Genomic DNA, 18,180 nt, shown 5'->3' with positions numbered 1-18,180 from the left:
GAACGCTGCCGACGAAAACCATTTATCGTAGCAGGAAGCACAGCTTAACCCGTTGCCTCACGAACTGTTTTTGGACCGCGGCGTTGCCGATACCCTCGAACCGAGCCCTCCGAACTGCACCTCCACGCGACTCACGACCGACGCGCCATCTGCAGAAATAAAATGAATAAATATGCTAACATCGGATACCACTTCTGGTTCAGGCGCCGTTCGATTAACATCTAGCAACACCAGAGCAAATATACAATGGTGAGAGTCGTCTCGAATTCCTTTCTTAAAATAATTTTTTAATTTCATTTTTCATTTCTTCTAACGTGCTAATGTAAATTTACAATGATATATGTTTCGCATTACGTGTATTTTCTTTGGTAATTTTGAATTTTAACACCTTTCGGTGTTCGATGGTATATATGTAAAATCGATTTTTGGTGGTTTTTATTCTAAGTTTCCCGCGTTTTGTCGCGATTTTTATGAATTTCGATGCGAGTGCGAGTGTTTAAAAGTATCCCATTTTTTATTACAGGCAGACCTCAGTGCCAGGGAAGTCGAAAGTGAGTAAAATCCATGGGGAACACTTGATTTGTGTATATATCGTGTCTAATCCGTCTGTGCAATGAGTATAGCTAAGAGAAGTAGCGTTAGAGCTACCAGTGAATTATCGAGTGCACCCTGCGAGTATCACGGTGAAATTCTTCGTGAAGACAAGCCTAAATGTCGCGAAGAGAATAACTTAAAGATCAAAGAGAAATGTGCTCGTGACACGATTTCTCGAGAGTATAGTACCATCGTCGCATTCTTTATCACTATGACCTATACTATAACTGATTGTACATCCTTAAATACGTCGCATTTAAGTAACCAGAATGTCAACAATTTTTCTTCCGAATTTTCTTGAAAGGAAACAAGAAAAATGGGAAAAGACACGTTGAGGTATCTAGAGTCGTAATATTTTTAAAATTCGTCGGAATTATTTCGCAATCGCGTTCGAGATTGGTATGTATATAGCCAAGGGTAAATAGTAAAATGGTAATTCGATGTACCGCGTGACAATCGTTACGTAATGGTTAGCATTGGGCAAAACAGAGGTGTAACCACCCCGAACGGGAAGCGCCATTTCAAAAATAGTTAATGCCGTGTTCTTATATGGCTAGGCGGGGGTAATCTGACCCACTACTTCCACCAGCAAGTTCTTGAATCGGTTGCTGGGTGGGAGCCGCTGCGTCTCAAAATAGAACAATATTTTTGAACCAGGTACGCACGAAGAGCTACGCTTCAGCTGATATTAACCCAGATTTCGCGTGCCTCGTTCCTGGTTTAAATTTGTCGTCCAAATTGTTTTAATCACGAGACTGATATGGAGGATAAGGAAGAAGGACGGGCAGCGTAGATAGAACTTCATTGAGAAAAATCGATTTTTGGTATTTTGATATTCCATTTGAGGAACGAGCTTCCATAGATTCGATTGTATTCTTCGTAATGCGAAACTTATACTAAATTATTATTTGGTAAATAAAATGATAATTTGGAATATTAAATTATAATTTGGTAAATATGATGATGATTTGGGCTATTAAATTGTGATTTGGTATATAAAATGATAATTTCGAGTGTTAAATTATAATTTGGTAAATAAAATGATAATTCAGGCTATTAAATTATTACCCTGGTATATAAAAAGATAATTTGGGGTATTTAATTATAATTTTGTAAATGAAATGATAATTTGGGCTATTAAATTATAATTTGGTAAATATAATGATTTTGGGCTATTAAATTATAATTTGGTGTATACTATAATAATTTCAAGTTTTAAATTATAATTTGGTAAATAAAATAATAATTTGGAATATTAAATTATAATTTGTTATATATAACATGATAATTTAGGGTATGAAATTATAGTTTGTTATATGCTAGAATAATTTCAAGTTTTAAATTAAAATTGGGTAAATAAAATGATAATTGAGGCTATTAAATTATAATTTGGTGTATGCTATAATAAGATGGAGTGTTAAATTACAATTTGGAGTATTAAATTATAATTTGATATATAAAACGATAATTTGGGCCATTAAATTATAATTTGATAGATAAAATGATAATTTGGGCTATTAAATTATAATTTGATATATAAAATAGGAAAGCAAAAGAATAATTATTTTAGGCTATTTTCATTTCTTCTTTTAAAATTAAATTTTGCAGAATATTGGGATGAAATGTGGTATATACATTTGTATATTTTATTTTGGTAATACTGCGCTTCTGAGTATCGTGTTATATGTTCACGAGGTTTCATCACGTCTGACATAATATGTAGTTACAGTAATAATAAACAATGAAAATAGAAAGGATAAAAATATTTCTAGTTTCGTTTAAATAAGATCTGCATATTTTCTGCTTTTAATTAATAGATACGCCAAATATTTAGTGTCGTGTAAACATTTTCCCTTTGCAAATGTGTTGCATTTCTTCCTTTAAAATTCAACAATTTTAGAATCCAACTTTCTCTTTTAAAATTTAATAATTTCATCAACGATATTTAAATTTCTTTGCTTATCCTTCGTACGATATTTTCCCAAATTCGTTATCTTCGAATAGCCAAAACTCGTGGAAGATGAGTTAATTTGATTTTTAAAGAGAGACTCGTGTGATCAGCGATCGATGCATAGTAATTAATACGTTACTTTTTCGTTTTTCATTTCAACTAAACAGAGGTAGAATTTGCCTTCTCCATCTACGATGCCGATGGCACGAATGTCGTCGATGCCGTCGATCTCGGCAACGTTCTCCGAGCCCTCAACTTAAACCCCACAAACGCCACCATTGAGAAGCTTGGAGGAACGAAAAAAAGGGGCGAGAAGATCATGAAGCTCGACGAATTCTTGCCGATCTACAGTCAGTGCAAAAAGGACAAGGAACAAGGATGCTACGAAGATTTTGTCGAATGTTTGAAACTATACGACAAACAGGAAAATGGAACCATGCTTGCTGCTGAACTTTCGCACACACTGCTTGCACTTGGTACTGTCATTACTCCTATTTACCACTAACATTTATCGCGGAAAACTAAGTACAAATATTTTAATTCGGGTATTTTCAATGACCCCAAGAAAATTAGGCGTTTTAATTTTGTCATTTAGTTTTTATTTATTTTATATTATTGCATTGCTCGCGTTATTTTTCTATATTATATTCTATATTAATTGCATAATGTTTTATATCGAGAAAATTAGGCGTTTTAATTTTGTCATTCAGTTTTTATTTATTTTATATTACTACGTTAATATATTTTATTATTTATTTTATAATTTATTATATTTACATTTCTATATTTTATATTATTTATTTAATTACTTTAATTTAGTTTTTATTCAATTTGTCTTTTCGAAATTGATACATGACGTGGAATTTTCTGTGAGCATCAGTGTATCATCAATTCATTAACCTAGATATCACTATAAAAAAAGATTCGTTGTATATAAAAGGACAGACAAGAATAGCTTCTTCCATACTTGCATTCCACGGCTTAAGAAGCTCAAAGAAAAATGTCTATTAATACCACTGATAAAGTTAACGATAAGGATGATGATTTATTTAAAACCGAATGACTATCTTTTCGCAATAATTTTTTATTTTTACTGAACACGAAATTCTTGATAAAACTGAATCCAACCCTGGAACTACCAACCGAGTTAAAATGGCTTCCTGCAAATATTTTATCATATCCACACGATCACTATGATTTTGAAAAAAATTAATTCGTTATATTTAATTCGCCCAGAAAATGTGATTATACGTGTATAATCGTCTCGAAGAAAACGATCCTCGGTATGTATTATATTTACGTGCAATATATTTAGCCAGACAGGTCGGTGGTTCCAGTATGAGTTGAAAGTACGATAACAAGTGCAGCGTGTACATGTTGTATATAATTTTCTGTTAGGCGAGAAACTGACCGACCAGGAAGTAGAACAAGTTCTGAAAGATTGCTTGGACCCAGAGGACGATGACGGTTTCATCCCCTATACCCGTAAGTATGGATCCGTTTCAGAGAAACACATGCATCTCGCGAAATAGAGGAAGAGACAAAGCGTGTTACACGAGCTGCACCAGTGAGTCATTAATTTAGAGCATTGCTAGATTAACACTAGAACTACCATACGAGTCAAAACACGACTTCTTCCAGACATTTATCTCGCATTCACTCGAAATACACAGCTGCTTTTAGTAAAATTAATATTAATTATCAAAATACGAACATAATTACGTATCCTTATTTACTCCTACACCGTATTAACTCTTTGCACTCGAAGGGACAAGTCTCAGCCGCCATTTAACAGAATTATAAAAATTATAAAAATGATAGATCGATTCTTGTGTCACGAACAAAGTCAAATAAAAATGGCGACGATTTTATCACGGGTAAAATTTCGAATAATTAATAATAATTTAATTTAATTTAATAAAGAAAAGCTTCGAGTGCTAAGGGTTGATTATCATTAATTATGTAGATTATACGTAGACACACATTTGGGGGGTCGGTAGTTCTAGTATTAAGGAAGGGCAGCAGAAGTGAAAAGATATGCGTTTGTTTAGCAGTTCGATGTAGACGTTAATTCTTGTAGTAGAAAATCTAAACACGAGATTGACCCCTTTGTTCTCCCAAAGTAAAGTGTTCAGTAGCTTAGACCCCTTAGAGTATTTTACGCAGCCGTCCAAAATGGCCAGGAAGTCGCAAGGATTCGATCGTTCGGGCCCCGTTTCCCTGTTTCCCACCATTTAACATTTCCACGTGTTTTGTGTTCTACAGCGTTCTTGAAGAAGATGATGGTGCTATTATAAGCAAAATAGCCGGATGTCGGTGTCACAAAGATCGTCCTTCGTAAGTACACCCTGTAGTGTACATCTCCATGAGCTTTACTGTCTTCTCTCCTTCACGTTTTACTTCTTCTCTATGCCTCGTTCTACCTGTTAACTAACACAATTTTCTCTCTTCTCTTTCACCACGCACATGTCATATTTTATAGGACGCAACGAATCTACGTGGCAGGGATGCTGAAATCGATAACCTGCTTCTCTTACAGCAACACGTACAAAAGCTTAAGATGTATTCATGCATGAGATCCGTGACTCGAGAGTGTCGTTGGCGGGGATTTCAGAAAACGATCCTCAACCTTAATCGTTTTCTAAGGTTCTCGTCGATTACAAGAATACCCGACCAAACTGTGCTTCACAGTGCCATGCTATGATCGATTATACTGTCTTTTCTTCTATCAATTTCTAGTAACTTTTCTAACGAACGCTTCCGGCAGAGATAGATCAGCGGTGCGTTCATTCGCGAATTTTATTTTTAAAATTTTGCGTATACTCTATATTTAGTGATTTAAATTCTGGGTAAAGATATCTACTGATACTTAAATTAAAAGATATCTAAATATTATAATTATTTTAACTTCTTTAATATTTCAATTTCCGAATTTTACATTATATTTTAGTGCCCTGATATTTAAACATTTTTAATTCAATATTCTAGTATTTTGATACCAAAAATTTTAATATTTTAAGAGATTACGATAAAGATACCTACATATTCTTGAATTAAAAGATATCCGAATATTATAATTATTTTAATTTCTTTAATATTTTAATTTTCATATCTTATATTTTAGTATCTTGATATTTAAACATTTTTAATTTAATATCCTAATATTTTGATATCGAAAATTTTGATATTTTAATTGATTGAGATAAAGATACCTACATATACTTAAAATAATTTAATTCTTAATTTTCGTATCCTATATTATATTTTAGTATCCTCGTATTTAAACATTTTTAATTCAATATTCTAATATTTTGATATCAAAAATTTAGATATCTTGTATTACATTTCGATCTATTAATATTTTACAAATTTGATTGTTTCAATATTCCGAGTTAATCGCAATAATTTCGATATTTACATACGTCACGGATTTCTGCGAGCCAAGAGAAAGCGTGGTTTCAATCATGCGTTTCGTTGCGGCAACATTAACCGTACTATTAATCGATCTACACTACTTCTCTCAATGAAAGTGTTCATTTTTTGAATTTAAAATTACAGGTGCTTTCTATTAATATTAATGAACAACGAAATTCGCAAGTCTACATCATCGCAATATATCCGAATGTCACGTGTCCGCGGGACACTTCGAGCTTAGCACTTTTCCGAGATTGAAATTACAGATGTGTAATACTTCACGTGACATCGTGATTTTGCACATCGTACTATCTCAATGCTTACCATATTCAGTATGGCTTATGTTTTGCGTATCGGTCACCGAGCACGACCAATACGCAATTGCGTATTGGGCACACTTGCGGCCCATTGGGCCCGCGAATCGCTGGCATAATGAACTAACATCGGAATATTTGGTTTCTAGCGTTCCTTCGTAGACTGTGCGACAAAGAGGAGGCCGAATGAAGTGACAGCACGGCAACCATAATGTCGGTATTCATCCATCGACAAGCTCCACGTCAACGAGAGACATTTTCATTCGTCATACCCATCGCTCATCCCCTGTTAAAAATCTTCTGTGGCCACCAAACGCCGCGTTTCTCACATTTTTACGCAATGTAAACGACGAAATACGATTTCTGAATCGGACCTGCTGTCGTTTGAAAAAGCAACAACGGGTAAAAGAGATAATGCAAACGAGATAAAACCTTCTCACACGGGAAGAACTTCTGTGAAAGAGATAACGAGGAAAGATTGATCAAAAGACGCACAAATACTTAGCTACTCGGTTCGGTTGAACTTACCGTTGTGACATGAGATATATGTATTTATGATAAGAACGTTGTATAATATCTTAATATATGTATATTAACGTTGTACAAAACTGAATGAAAAGATCGGTGTTATTTTATTCTTGAATTTTAATAAACTGTACCCATCGCGTAACCAGCAGTGCCAAAGGTCTCACGTTGTTCACAGCCTTCCAGGAGAATTTGATATATAATCGCCGATTTGTACATCTACGTCGTATATTGTTCTGACTTTTCAAATGTTCTGACGATATTATAATTGTAATGTAAATAAAGTCATAAAAACATGTTTTGTACAAATCCAAAAGGTCTGTGTCTTTGTGTAAATCGCGAATCTGTCACGTTTTTAGATTTAGAAATCGTATTAGAAACTACCACATTAACGGAGAAATCGTTATTTTAATTGATATCACTTCTATAATAACAGTAAAATTTTAAGAATTTAATATAATACACCCTTCCTCACCCTGTCTCGTTATTTAAGTACAACTTTCGTGACAAATTTCACGCTACTTTGTATCCGCAACGAGGGATCACATTTTGATTAAATTTTAATGCGATACCTGTGTTATTAAAGTTTTAATTAAAATACGACATCGACAGGAATATAATAAATAATATTCAATGAAAATTTATAGTACTTTTCCATTATTTAGGTACCCCCGAAATTGTCAAATGCGAGTTCTAATTTGAAAAAATTTTTAGTGAGGGAAAAAACAAAGAGTAGTCTATTGCAAGAGTAATTTCTATTTTTCAATTTTCCAATAATTTATTCCACAGTAATAATGACCAGAATTTCATTAAGAATAGGATTAGCTAGATTTAAGGGGGTATTCTTGTAATCCGGCTTAAAAAAAATATCAATTTTTTTTTTTTAGATTTTCTCAAAGTATATGTTTTCGAAAATGTTTGTGTAAAAGGATTTGTTCAAATTCGTAAAATTAACAAAGTTATAGATGTTTAAATTGCGGCTTACAGGCACTGTACAATGGGTAACAAAAACTTCAAACACGTTTTTCTCGAAACCGTATTTTTTTAAATTATTAATGGGATATCTCGTGTTTCTGTTGACGGATTGACTCAAAATTTGGAGGAGATCTTCAACAAATGTACCCTTATCGTATGAACCACGGATTTTAAAATCTGGCTTTTTTTTCTATTTTTGTTTACCACACAAAGTACGAAAAGCACGAGGAAAATCGATATTTAAGTTTCAAAATGCCGCCATTTTTTTAATTTTCGAAATTTCGCTGTTTCGATCATTTATACTCTAGACGTATTTATACTAATTGAAATGCTTTTTAGTTTTTTCATTTCAGATAAACAGATGATTCAGAATCATAACAATCATTCGAGCCCGTTTTTAAAAACACGACTTACCTAAGGCTATATAATTTCCAAAATTTTCAATAATTTCGTCGCAAAAAAAATTGGAAATATTCTTTAAATATAAATAAATCTAACTGCGAAAACTGCATACCAAAATGTAACATAGTTTTCTTTAAAAAAAATGCTAAATAAGTCGAGTTTTATTAGTCGGATTACAAGAATATCCCTTGAAGCTTCCCATTGCTTTTGTAATTATATATCGTAAAAATTTCTAAGATTAAAATAATAATTTTCCTTTGGTAATAGCGGATGAAGAACGTTCGTTTTCCACATTAAAAGAATCAGGGGTAGCGTTCTATTTACTAGAGGGGTGAACGCGCGATGCATAGACCGCAATCGCTGTCTGTTCGCGACGCGGCACGGAGCACCTGAGAAGTGCACGAACAGCAAGAGTTCGTAAACGCTCGGCGATTTCCGATGGCGAGGCGTGGGGCCTTCGGGTGATCCCGGAAAGCCGGCGGTCGAGCCAGTCAGTTCAAACGCGTCGCAAGTGTCGCGCGTTTCGTCTTCCAGTTTTATTGCATTGCACTGAATCGCATCGTCTCTTTTCGTTATTTCGACCGATTCCCGCCGCGACGCGCGTATAACGGCGTGACGAGCAGTGCGTGGAAATCGACCACTGCGAAACACGAGGATCCTCGCCCCGACGAAAGTGGAATCGTCGAACGGGAAGATGACGGATGTGCAAGTGAATTCGAGCAAGGACGACACCGGCACCAAGCTGCAGCAGAACGACGACGTCACGCAGCGAACAGGTTGGTATACGTTATGCGCGCGATTCTAAACGTAACGTTATTTTCGCGAGCGAGCTCGAACGCTGCAGCACGACGAAGCTCATTGGTCGGACACGAGTTTCGCCATCTTGGTGAATATACGCTGTCAGAAAATCACGTCCCTTTCCGCGATCTGTTTAACCTCATTCACCACTACTGTTTATTTTGTTAAACGACTCGTTCGACAAGGGAACTAAGGGAAATTGTTTCTACAGGGAATATATCTTTTATGTATTTTACGTTGACAGCGGTGTTTATATCCCACTTAAAGTCAACGCTTGGTTAAGGGTGTGAGTTTATGGATTGTTTTAAGAGATTTGAATTTATCGTATAGAGGGAACTGCTGCATCGAACGACATGTTGATTTGACAGTTCTTTTCGTCGTATATCGAACGTTACGCGAACGTTATTGGCTTATGATATAATTTGCTGAATTGATTGGTCGTATTAGTCTGCACGACAAGAATATTCTCGGTTAATTAATTTAATGTATTTAACCATAAAAGACAAGCTATAAAAATTCTCTAATAAAAATAATGTTAGAGATTTAGATAAATGCAAACATGGAGATAATTAACCGTATCTTTTGCTTAAAAGATAATACGCACTTGTTGATAAAGTGTGCAATAGAAAACAAGCACGTCGTTAGATCCGATATAAATGAATCTCGGGCGAATAACATTTATTTTATTAATTCGCGTATAACGTATTTTAAGTAGCAATGGATAGCGTTTTATAATTTTTCTTTTATCAGATATATTTCGCGATTTGCCTTGCAAGAAAGAGGCGATAGTTACTTTTATCGAGCATATCTGGAAATAATGTTACAGCTATCAGCTATATCTCTAATAATAATCGTACAATTAAGAGATACACCAACATGCACATGTTCACGTTGAAGACTGTACAATGGCCTCGGTGTCCGGGGGCATTAGACTCAAAGCGATGAGAAAACCCAGCACATAATATTGAATCGTAAGACTGGGAAGTCTTTTAGATGCTGATTAACTTAATACAGCGTGTTGTCAGGCGCCCATGCATAATTAATTCTACATCTTGTACTCGATTTACGCGAATCAAGATAATCTCGGTCTACCATTGTTATTCGTTGTGTGAAGCCTCTACGAAATCGTTACGTCCTAAAGGGAAACAGCTAGGGGAAATTTTGCGGCACGTCCATTGGGAATACGTGTAAATGTTTTGCAGTACGCATCTTTCGCCAGGGGTGTATATTGAAGTAGGTCCGTATATCGTTGTGCTGAAATTTTATTAATTATATATTAATATAATAATATTTTTATTAATTATATATTAATATAATAATATACGTTATAATATTATTACGTTATTTAGAAAGTATATAATATAATAATAATATCGTGCCACTTTAAAAAATAACAAATATTTTTAATTTCTGACTATATTATGATATTATCTATAAATCATGACATATAACATTCTTATATAAATATCTAGCTACGCTTTAATATTATAATTATCAAATCGTTTAAAAAATATTGGCTATCTCTAATTTACAATATAATTTATCGTAATATAAAAGATACATAAATAGTACTCGTTATAAATTACTATTAGGGATATATATGACCGCAAAGTTTGCCATATTTTCAGGTAGCTTTAATGCGTCGTAAAATGAATGCAAATCACGCGAATGTCACTTTGTCATTTAGTTCACCGGTTAAATCAGTTGACTATGATGACCGATGCTAGTTGCTAATTTCGCGTTATATACGGTCGTAGCGAATGACACCATTGGCATTGCCACCATTTTGGGTGGAGAATCACCGGAAAGAAGTAGCATATCGTGTGTCAATTAGGAAATTGACGAAGCTTAATGAAATAACGATGTTTTGTGGGCGTGCAATTGCCGAGTTGACCGGACTCACCTTCGATGATCAACTTGGAACCTTAATCGAATGACCCTTCTCTTGGTCCTCAAATGGAGTAACACTTTGCCCGAACTGGCATCCGCAATTTGTTCCTCGCTTCCGGGGAACCCCCAATACGGAGGGTCCTGTTATCTCGACAATCGTTTCGAATATCTGTATGCAAGATATTAAACACGTGATGCTAGTATTTTCAAGAATTTTCGATTAAACTTCGAGAAGATATAAGTATCATTATCGTCATTATTCTTAACCCTTTTCACTCGGGGGGCGACCCTAAGTCACCATTTAATCAAATTCCGAAGATCGATCTTAATTATTATATAAAATTTAAAATAACGCAACGATGTCTGTAACGTCGAGTTAAAATAATTCTAGGAGTTAATTTTTATCCGATTTCTTATTTACTGATTTCAAAATGTCGTCGAATTTATAGTAGAAAGTCTTCAAAAAATTATTTTAAGAATTATTTTAAGCACATTGCGCGCAAATTCGATTTGCAACGTGGAGATAGTGATTTCTAATTTGTCAACAAGATTGGAACAAACATACCCGATATAAATTAGACCTGTGAAATGGAAAAAGTATTTTTCTCCTTTCGAAGGAATTGGGTGAAATGCATTCAATGCAAATTAAATTCATACAAGTTTATTTTCACTTTTCGAGAATTATTCGAAATGCGTTTAATGCAAATTAAAGTTACAATAAAGAAGGGAATAGGTTTTTGAAAAATGTTAGGGATATTTATTAAAAATTCGTGTTTGCACGAATTTTCTACGAATAATGCGGATGCGTGCAATTTCTCGAATGAAGCTGCACAAACGATCAAACTAAAATGAACGGTTTGTTAAAATTCATGCGCATGAGTAATACGTGAGTACCTATCGTTACGCGAATGCTTATCGTTACACGAGTAGGGGGCCAAGGTCCTCCTCGTTACCCATGTCCCGCTTTTGCGCCCTGCCATGCATCGTGATTATTAGAACGATTTGCATCTCGAGTCCCGAATGTTTATGCAACAATATTATCCACGTACCGATTTTTCTCCACTAACCTACCCTTAAACGATACTTAAAACCCATATTCTTATGCGAATAACAAAATTCCTCGTGTTAACGCAATTTTCAGACCAGCCATTTTTATAACAAAATTGTTTAGCAAATTAAAGATCACGGGGTAAAACAATTCGTGTTCCAATGTTCAAACTTCCCGTGAATTTCTGCAATTATGCAAAGTAGAATCGAACAATTTCGCATAAGAATATTCAATTTTGTTGGGATTTTGGGAAGGAAATCAAAGCACATATTCAGTTATACAGCAATAGATATATAAAGTTTAATATAGATGAAATATATATATTTATGCAAATAAAAGAACAAGAGCTTTCAACGCGTCCCTATGCAGGGCCGACACAAGGTAGGTTCAGGCCCGAACCCGGCCCCGCGTTTTGTAAGGCCCCGCAGTCTACGAAAACTCATCAGACATTTTGCAGGACCCCCTGTATAGTAGATTAAATATTCGCGTGTGTAGAAAATACAATCGCATAATCCATTAATAGATTATGAATTAATCGGATATGGTACAGCTTGCTGTACACTGACACGAGTTCAAGATTTTCTCTTCCATCTTTGCATTCAAATATTTCGTTGCAGCGTGTTCTAAACGTTGACATCGAAGGTTGATACGACTGCAACACAGGTGCGGAAGATATCAGGTGTTAAGGAAATCACCCATTTAGAAAACATCGATTTTGATTAACTTTTTAGAGAATGATATCATACCGTTTATCGATACCATATCGGATTTAAACGTGTATCCTGGCTCCGCAAAATTTTTGAACCCGGCCCCACGAAGAGTCACGTCGGCCCTGCCCCTATGGGGAACATACCTAAAATGTTTTAAAAGCGCTCAACACTATTCCAGATTTGCGACTGACTGCTGCAAAAGACAGCAGACCCTAACCTAACCCAAAAACCAACCCCTTGATGCCTTCATAATATAGAAGGTCCTTGAAATCCAAAAGTCGGTGTTGGCCTGCAACCTCTAACAGTCCTGTCGTTGCAACCATCTTTGCATGACCATAGTCAATTTTCAAATTTTACGTGATTTTATGCGACTTCTTAAGCGATTTATTTTACCCTAAAGGGATCCCGTTCGAGAATCGGGAACGTTGATTTCAGCCCAATAAAGATGTTTCCCGTCAACAACTATAGCGTTGGAATACTTTCACGAGGCATTGTACGTTTGCAAATAAACAAGGAAGATATTTCCTCGTATTTCAATTAACGCAATAATAGCTGCCTCGAGATTTAAACGTTGAAGTACGAGACGTATCGGATGATAAAACCATTCGTTCGTACGCCAGTTGTCTGACAACAATATCTTTTTCCCAGTAGGATTTTTAAGCCTTTGAGTAGAACTAACTGTGCGAACAAACAAGAAGCTTCACACTTTATTAATCTCGGCCAACAAGTTAAATAACGAATGAAATTTCATCCATTGCGAGGAGCTTCGATTTCACGTAGAAACTGTAATATCGTGTTTATAATAAATACTATAGGAAAAATTCGTTTCTAGGAAAACAGAATTCCACGATACACGGGGATCAGGAATAGCATAAACGCGTTGTACACTGATCACGAGTAATCACAGATAAGAGCTCACGGTTCAACGTTGGACAGGCTTAATATCCCTTCTGATATTTTAGGCTCAGAAGCCAAGCTCGCTAAAGGTTACGGCCTTTAAAGTACTTTATAAAACATACCGTGCTGCTAAATCGCGCATAAGGAGAGAAAGCCTCTCGAAGGCCAATAAAAAAATCAATTTCACCCTCGGCGTTTGTTACCTAGCCCTCGACAGGGGTACCAGACGCAGAGTCAGCCACGGAAGCATTCGCACCCCGAGATTTTCCAATTCAAATTATGCCTAATCTTTTCTAACACGAGCTTCGAAATTTTTATCAACGTAATATATAGTAAATAAATAGTAAAATAATATAGTAAATAAATAGTAAAATAATATAGTAAATAAACAGTAAAATATGTATTAAACGAATTTAAAAAATCAAAAGGATCAGATTGGTAGATATTTTGATTGTTATAGATGACAGAATTGTGGGAATATTATTATACTTTATCTATTACACTGAGATGAAGTTTCTGATAAGTTACTTTAATTCAATAATAATTTAGTAATTTCATAATTTAGTTAAGTTATTTCCTGGTTTGGTTGGGCAGAATTTTTATTATTCTCACTCACGAGGTTTTTGAAAGTTGTATTATACTAAATCTGTGACCTGCATGACCATTTTTAAGTTTCTAAGATTTATGTGTATATAGGTTAGGTTAGGTTAGGTTAGACAAAATTGATTACACTGCTCAACACGAATTTTAATTTGTAATATTTATAGGGTAATTCTTGGAGAGTTTACTTTCCTGAACACGAATCCGTAATCGAAATTGCTTCATCGTCTAAAATCGCACGATTTTAGGCTAAAATGAAGTATTACGTCAAACGTGAAAATGTTAAACGGTTCGTTCTGGTTTTAAAAGTTAGGTTAGGGTTAATTTGGAATTTATCAATGCTCATAATTATAATTATGTGTGCTTCTGAATAATTATAATTGGTCATTGAAGTTTAAAAATAAGTCTCAGTTCTCGAAAACTTTGGGTATAGTATCAATATTATTTATATTGTTATAAAATTATAACATATTTGTGATATTAATTGTTACAATTATCGCAATTTGATAATATTTCATTTTCGATTTTTCTTTTTGATAACTATTACAACAGTGTTTAATATTATAAATATGTAATGTAGTATATAATACACAATTATACAACGTAATATTTTATAATACTATAATAATATAATGATAGTATTAACAGTTCCAGTAATTTTGTAACTATTACAACAATATTTAATATTGCAAATATGTAATATAATATATAATACACAATTATACAGCATAATATTTTAGAATATTATAATAATATTATAACAGTATTGACAGTACCAGTAATTTTCTAACTATTACAACAATATTTAATATTTTAAATAAATAATATAATATGTAATATACAATTATACAACATAATATTTTATAATACTATAATAATATAATAATATTATTAACAGTATTAATAATAGCGTTAATTGTATTAACAGTAGTGTGAACAGTATTAATTAATGCACAACTATCACCACCAACAACAATATCAACAATGCATTCGATAATTTACAAGTGTTACGAATACCCCTGGAACTCGCTGTATACATGTACACATGTACACACACGTCGGGTTACGAAACTCAACGAGATACCTATGAAAATATCGGCCCAACTTGCACATGCACCCTGTCTCGTACCGAATATTGACCAAACTGCCGGCGAAACGCAACCACCTGAAACTTCGTCGAAATTTCATCGCGTTTGCACGTGATTAGCCGCGTTTAACATATTAACGAGACCAACTTCTCCGTGACCCATCGTTTAGATTTATTGAAAGTCAATGGACGATCCATTGAGTGCAGGGTTCACCGACCGGCAAAGTTCTTTGGATCTACCGGCGATGAATAGTCGGAAAAAATGGGAGAAGCCCTCGACCCCGTCTCGTTCAAGACGCACCTACACAGCATCCGTGATTATCTACCCACTTCCAAAGCTTTGGAGGGGCTTCCTTCCTATGAAGGGTCGTACGAGCTAAAGGCACGTCGTGGCGAACTCTAATGAGGCACGCTCTGATGATTCGAGTGCAATATTAAATTTGTCAGTCCCTTTGTTGCGTTTTCCTTCGATACTAACAAGCGTCAGGGGTACCGGAAATCGGCCATAGTCCGCGACAGCCTGGCGAACAAGGTGTCGTTCACTTGGATAACACGGGGATGAATGAGAAACATGACTTCTGGAACTATAACAGCTGTTTTGTATTTTTTATTTTTTTTTATTTTTGTATTTTGCATTTTCTGTTTTTGATCATACTTGGTGTGCGAAATTTTGTGATATTTTATTATTTTTGACAGTCTTGGGATGTTATGTGTTGATGTTGTGTAAAGAGTGATTGGTAGGGATGATTTATGAAAATGGTAATTTGTACTTGCTGTTTTTATTAGGTCAATATTTTCATGAAAAATGTTTTAAAATAATTGTTCATGATATTTGGTGTATTAAATTTTATTATGGTATTTTGTTGTTTATAGTGTTCTTGGAGAGTGGAAGTGTAAATTTTAATGGAAATTTGGAACGCTTTCATGAAATTCAAATTCGACTTTAGAATCATATCTATTCTTAGATGCAGTCGTTACGGCAATTCGCGCTTATGTAATAATTTGCGGTGCACGTCTCTCGTAGTATAGTGGCCTTGATTGCATTTTTCCTGATTCGAAAAATTCTCGCGTGGTTTGCAGAATTTTCTCTCGTTATTGTAAATAAAATTGATTACTCGTTTGGTTATTCTAAGAAATCATCGTTATGGTATTTTAAAATTTGCTATTGAGTACCTGTTATTCTCGAAATTGTTTTAATTATAAATAAAAATAAATTCAACTACTTTCACTCGATTATTTACGTGAATGTTTATATGTAAATAATATTAAATATTATTATCAGTTAAATATTAAATTATTAATTGGTTGAATATTATCAATAGTTTTATTAAACATCACGATTAGTATTTGTATATTAACAAATTTGATTAGAGAAGAATTTAGCAGTATCTCTTACTTTCGAAATTATTTAAATTATAAATAAAAATAAATGCGATTACTTACGCGATTATTTAGGTAATTCTTTATATTTTAATAATGTTAAATATTAGATTATTAATTGGTTGAATATTGCCACTAGTTTTATTAAACATTACAATTAGAGTTTGCAATTTAACAAATTTGGTTAGAGAAATATTTTTAGCAATATCTTTTATTTTCAAAATTGTTTAAATTATAAATAAAAATAAATCCAATTACTTACTCAATTATTTAGGTAATTCTTTATATTTTAAAAATATTAAATATTAAATTATTAATTATTTGAATATTGCCACTAGTTTTATTAAACATCACGATAAGAGTTTGCAATTTAACAAATTTGGTTAGAGAAATATCGGAACAGGATTAGTATCCTATCGTATATTTAAGTTACACGAAGATGTGAGTCGAGAAATTCTCAAACTTTGACTTTTAGATCGGGAGTAATTTATGTAACCGCTTTGATAAATATTCCGACATGTCTGGGAAAGTTTTAAATTTTATTTCACTGGTCTTACTTCTGGTATCACGTATCCTTATTGATGTTTAGCAAAAAGACCGTATCAGATTTACAAGTAAAAGCAGCATGCTAATTAACATCACCAAATGGTAACGCGAATAAACAGCTTCATTACGTTTAACTCGGTCGGGTTCTTTCATCGCGAATTAGCATTTTGCGTACAGTTTTTATACAAGGTGTCGCGAAACTGGTGCTACGACCTAAAAGGTGATGGCTCTGCTTGCAAAAATAAAGTGAAAATGTAAAATAACCCGTTTATAAAATGTCAGAGAATAATATTCATGAAATCCTTAATGTTTTAATTTAATTAACGATCAAGATTCATAGTTCAGATACAAGCAGTTTCATTTACATTTTGATGTAGCAGACATCGATACGAACTACTTGTAATGCTGTTCGTAACTGAAATATTAATCAATGAAACGTGTATAGCGAAATAAAAATGTCTGTTTCTCAAATATTTATACAAATATTCTGATAAGAATAATCCTCATTTGCATAATTTTTCATTCAATGTTTTGGTACGTCCAATAGTGATTGTACTACTGATTGTACTAATAGTACTAAACGTTTAATACTACAATTTTGGTCACCAAATTTGTTATTTATTTAATTTTCCATTAAAAATCACTCTTATATGTTGCACCACCAGTTCTATATGCATATTGTTCGCTAAGTATACTAAAAATAAGTATATCATACTTCCTCGTATCAATCACAAAATATTCTGTGTAAAATAATCTACTTTGATTTAATATTATATTAAAAATCACACGTATTGAACCAAGTATCCAATTCAATTACACCCTGTAAAATAAACAAATTGAGTAGACTATACATCCCTATTTTAGTCACAAAATATCCTATTTAGAACCTAAACCTCTTAAACCTTTAACTCAATAATGTCTCCACTAAAAATATCGTCCTATTCAATTACACCTTATAAAATAGTTAACTTGTATTATTATATATCACGTGTACACCATATGTCGCCATTTTGATCACAAAATGACGCCATTTAAAATAATCTTCATTA

At 33.7% G+C, this 18,180-nt stretch overlaps 1 protein-coding gene across 2 annotated transcripts; it reads left to right on the top strand.

Annotated features, from left to right (window-relative positions):
- The first annotated feature begins 177 nt into the window (after positions 1-177).
- Mlc1 (Myosin light chain alkali) lies at positions 178-7,107 on the top strand. Of its 2 annotated transcripts, XM_017898487.1 has the most exons (6): positions 178-249; positions 524-551; positions 2,713-3,021; positions 3,944-4,030; positions 4,811-4,882; positions 6,423-7,107. In XM_017898487.1, the coding sequence occupies exons 1-5, from the start codon at positions 247-249 to the stop codon at positions 4,840-4,842; spliced, it is 459 nt and encodes a 152-aa protein (XP_017753976.1). In that variant the 5' UTR covers positions 178-246; the 3' UTR covers positions 4,843-4,882; positions 6,423-7,107. The 2 variants fall into 2 exon arrangements, with proteins under 2 accessions (XP_017753976.1, XP_017753975.1); XM_017898486.1 differs by lacking the exon at positions 4,811-4,882.
- Positions 7,108-18,180: the final 11,073 nt, after the last annotated feature.

This window comes from Eufriesea mexicana, unplaced genomic scaffold (assembly GCF_001483705.2).
Source record: "Eufriesea mexicana isolate 0111107269 unplaced genomic scaffold, ASM148370v2 scaffold710, whole genome shotgun sequence".
NCBI lineage: Eukaryota > Metazoa > Arthropoda > Insecta > Hymenoptera > Apidae > Eufriesea > Eufriesea mexicana.
The sequence above is the reverse complement of the archived record's forward strand: the minus strand, read 5'-3'. Positions and strand labels throughout refer to the sequence as shown.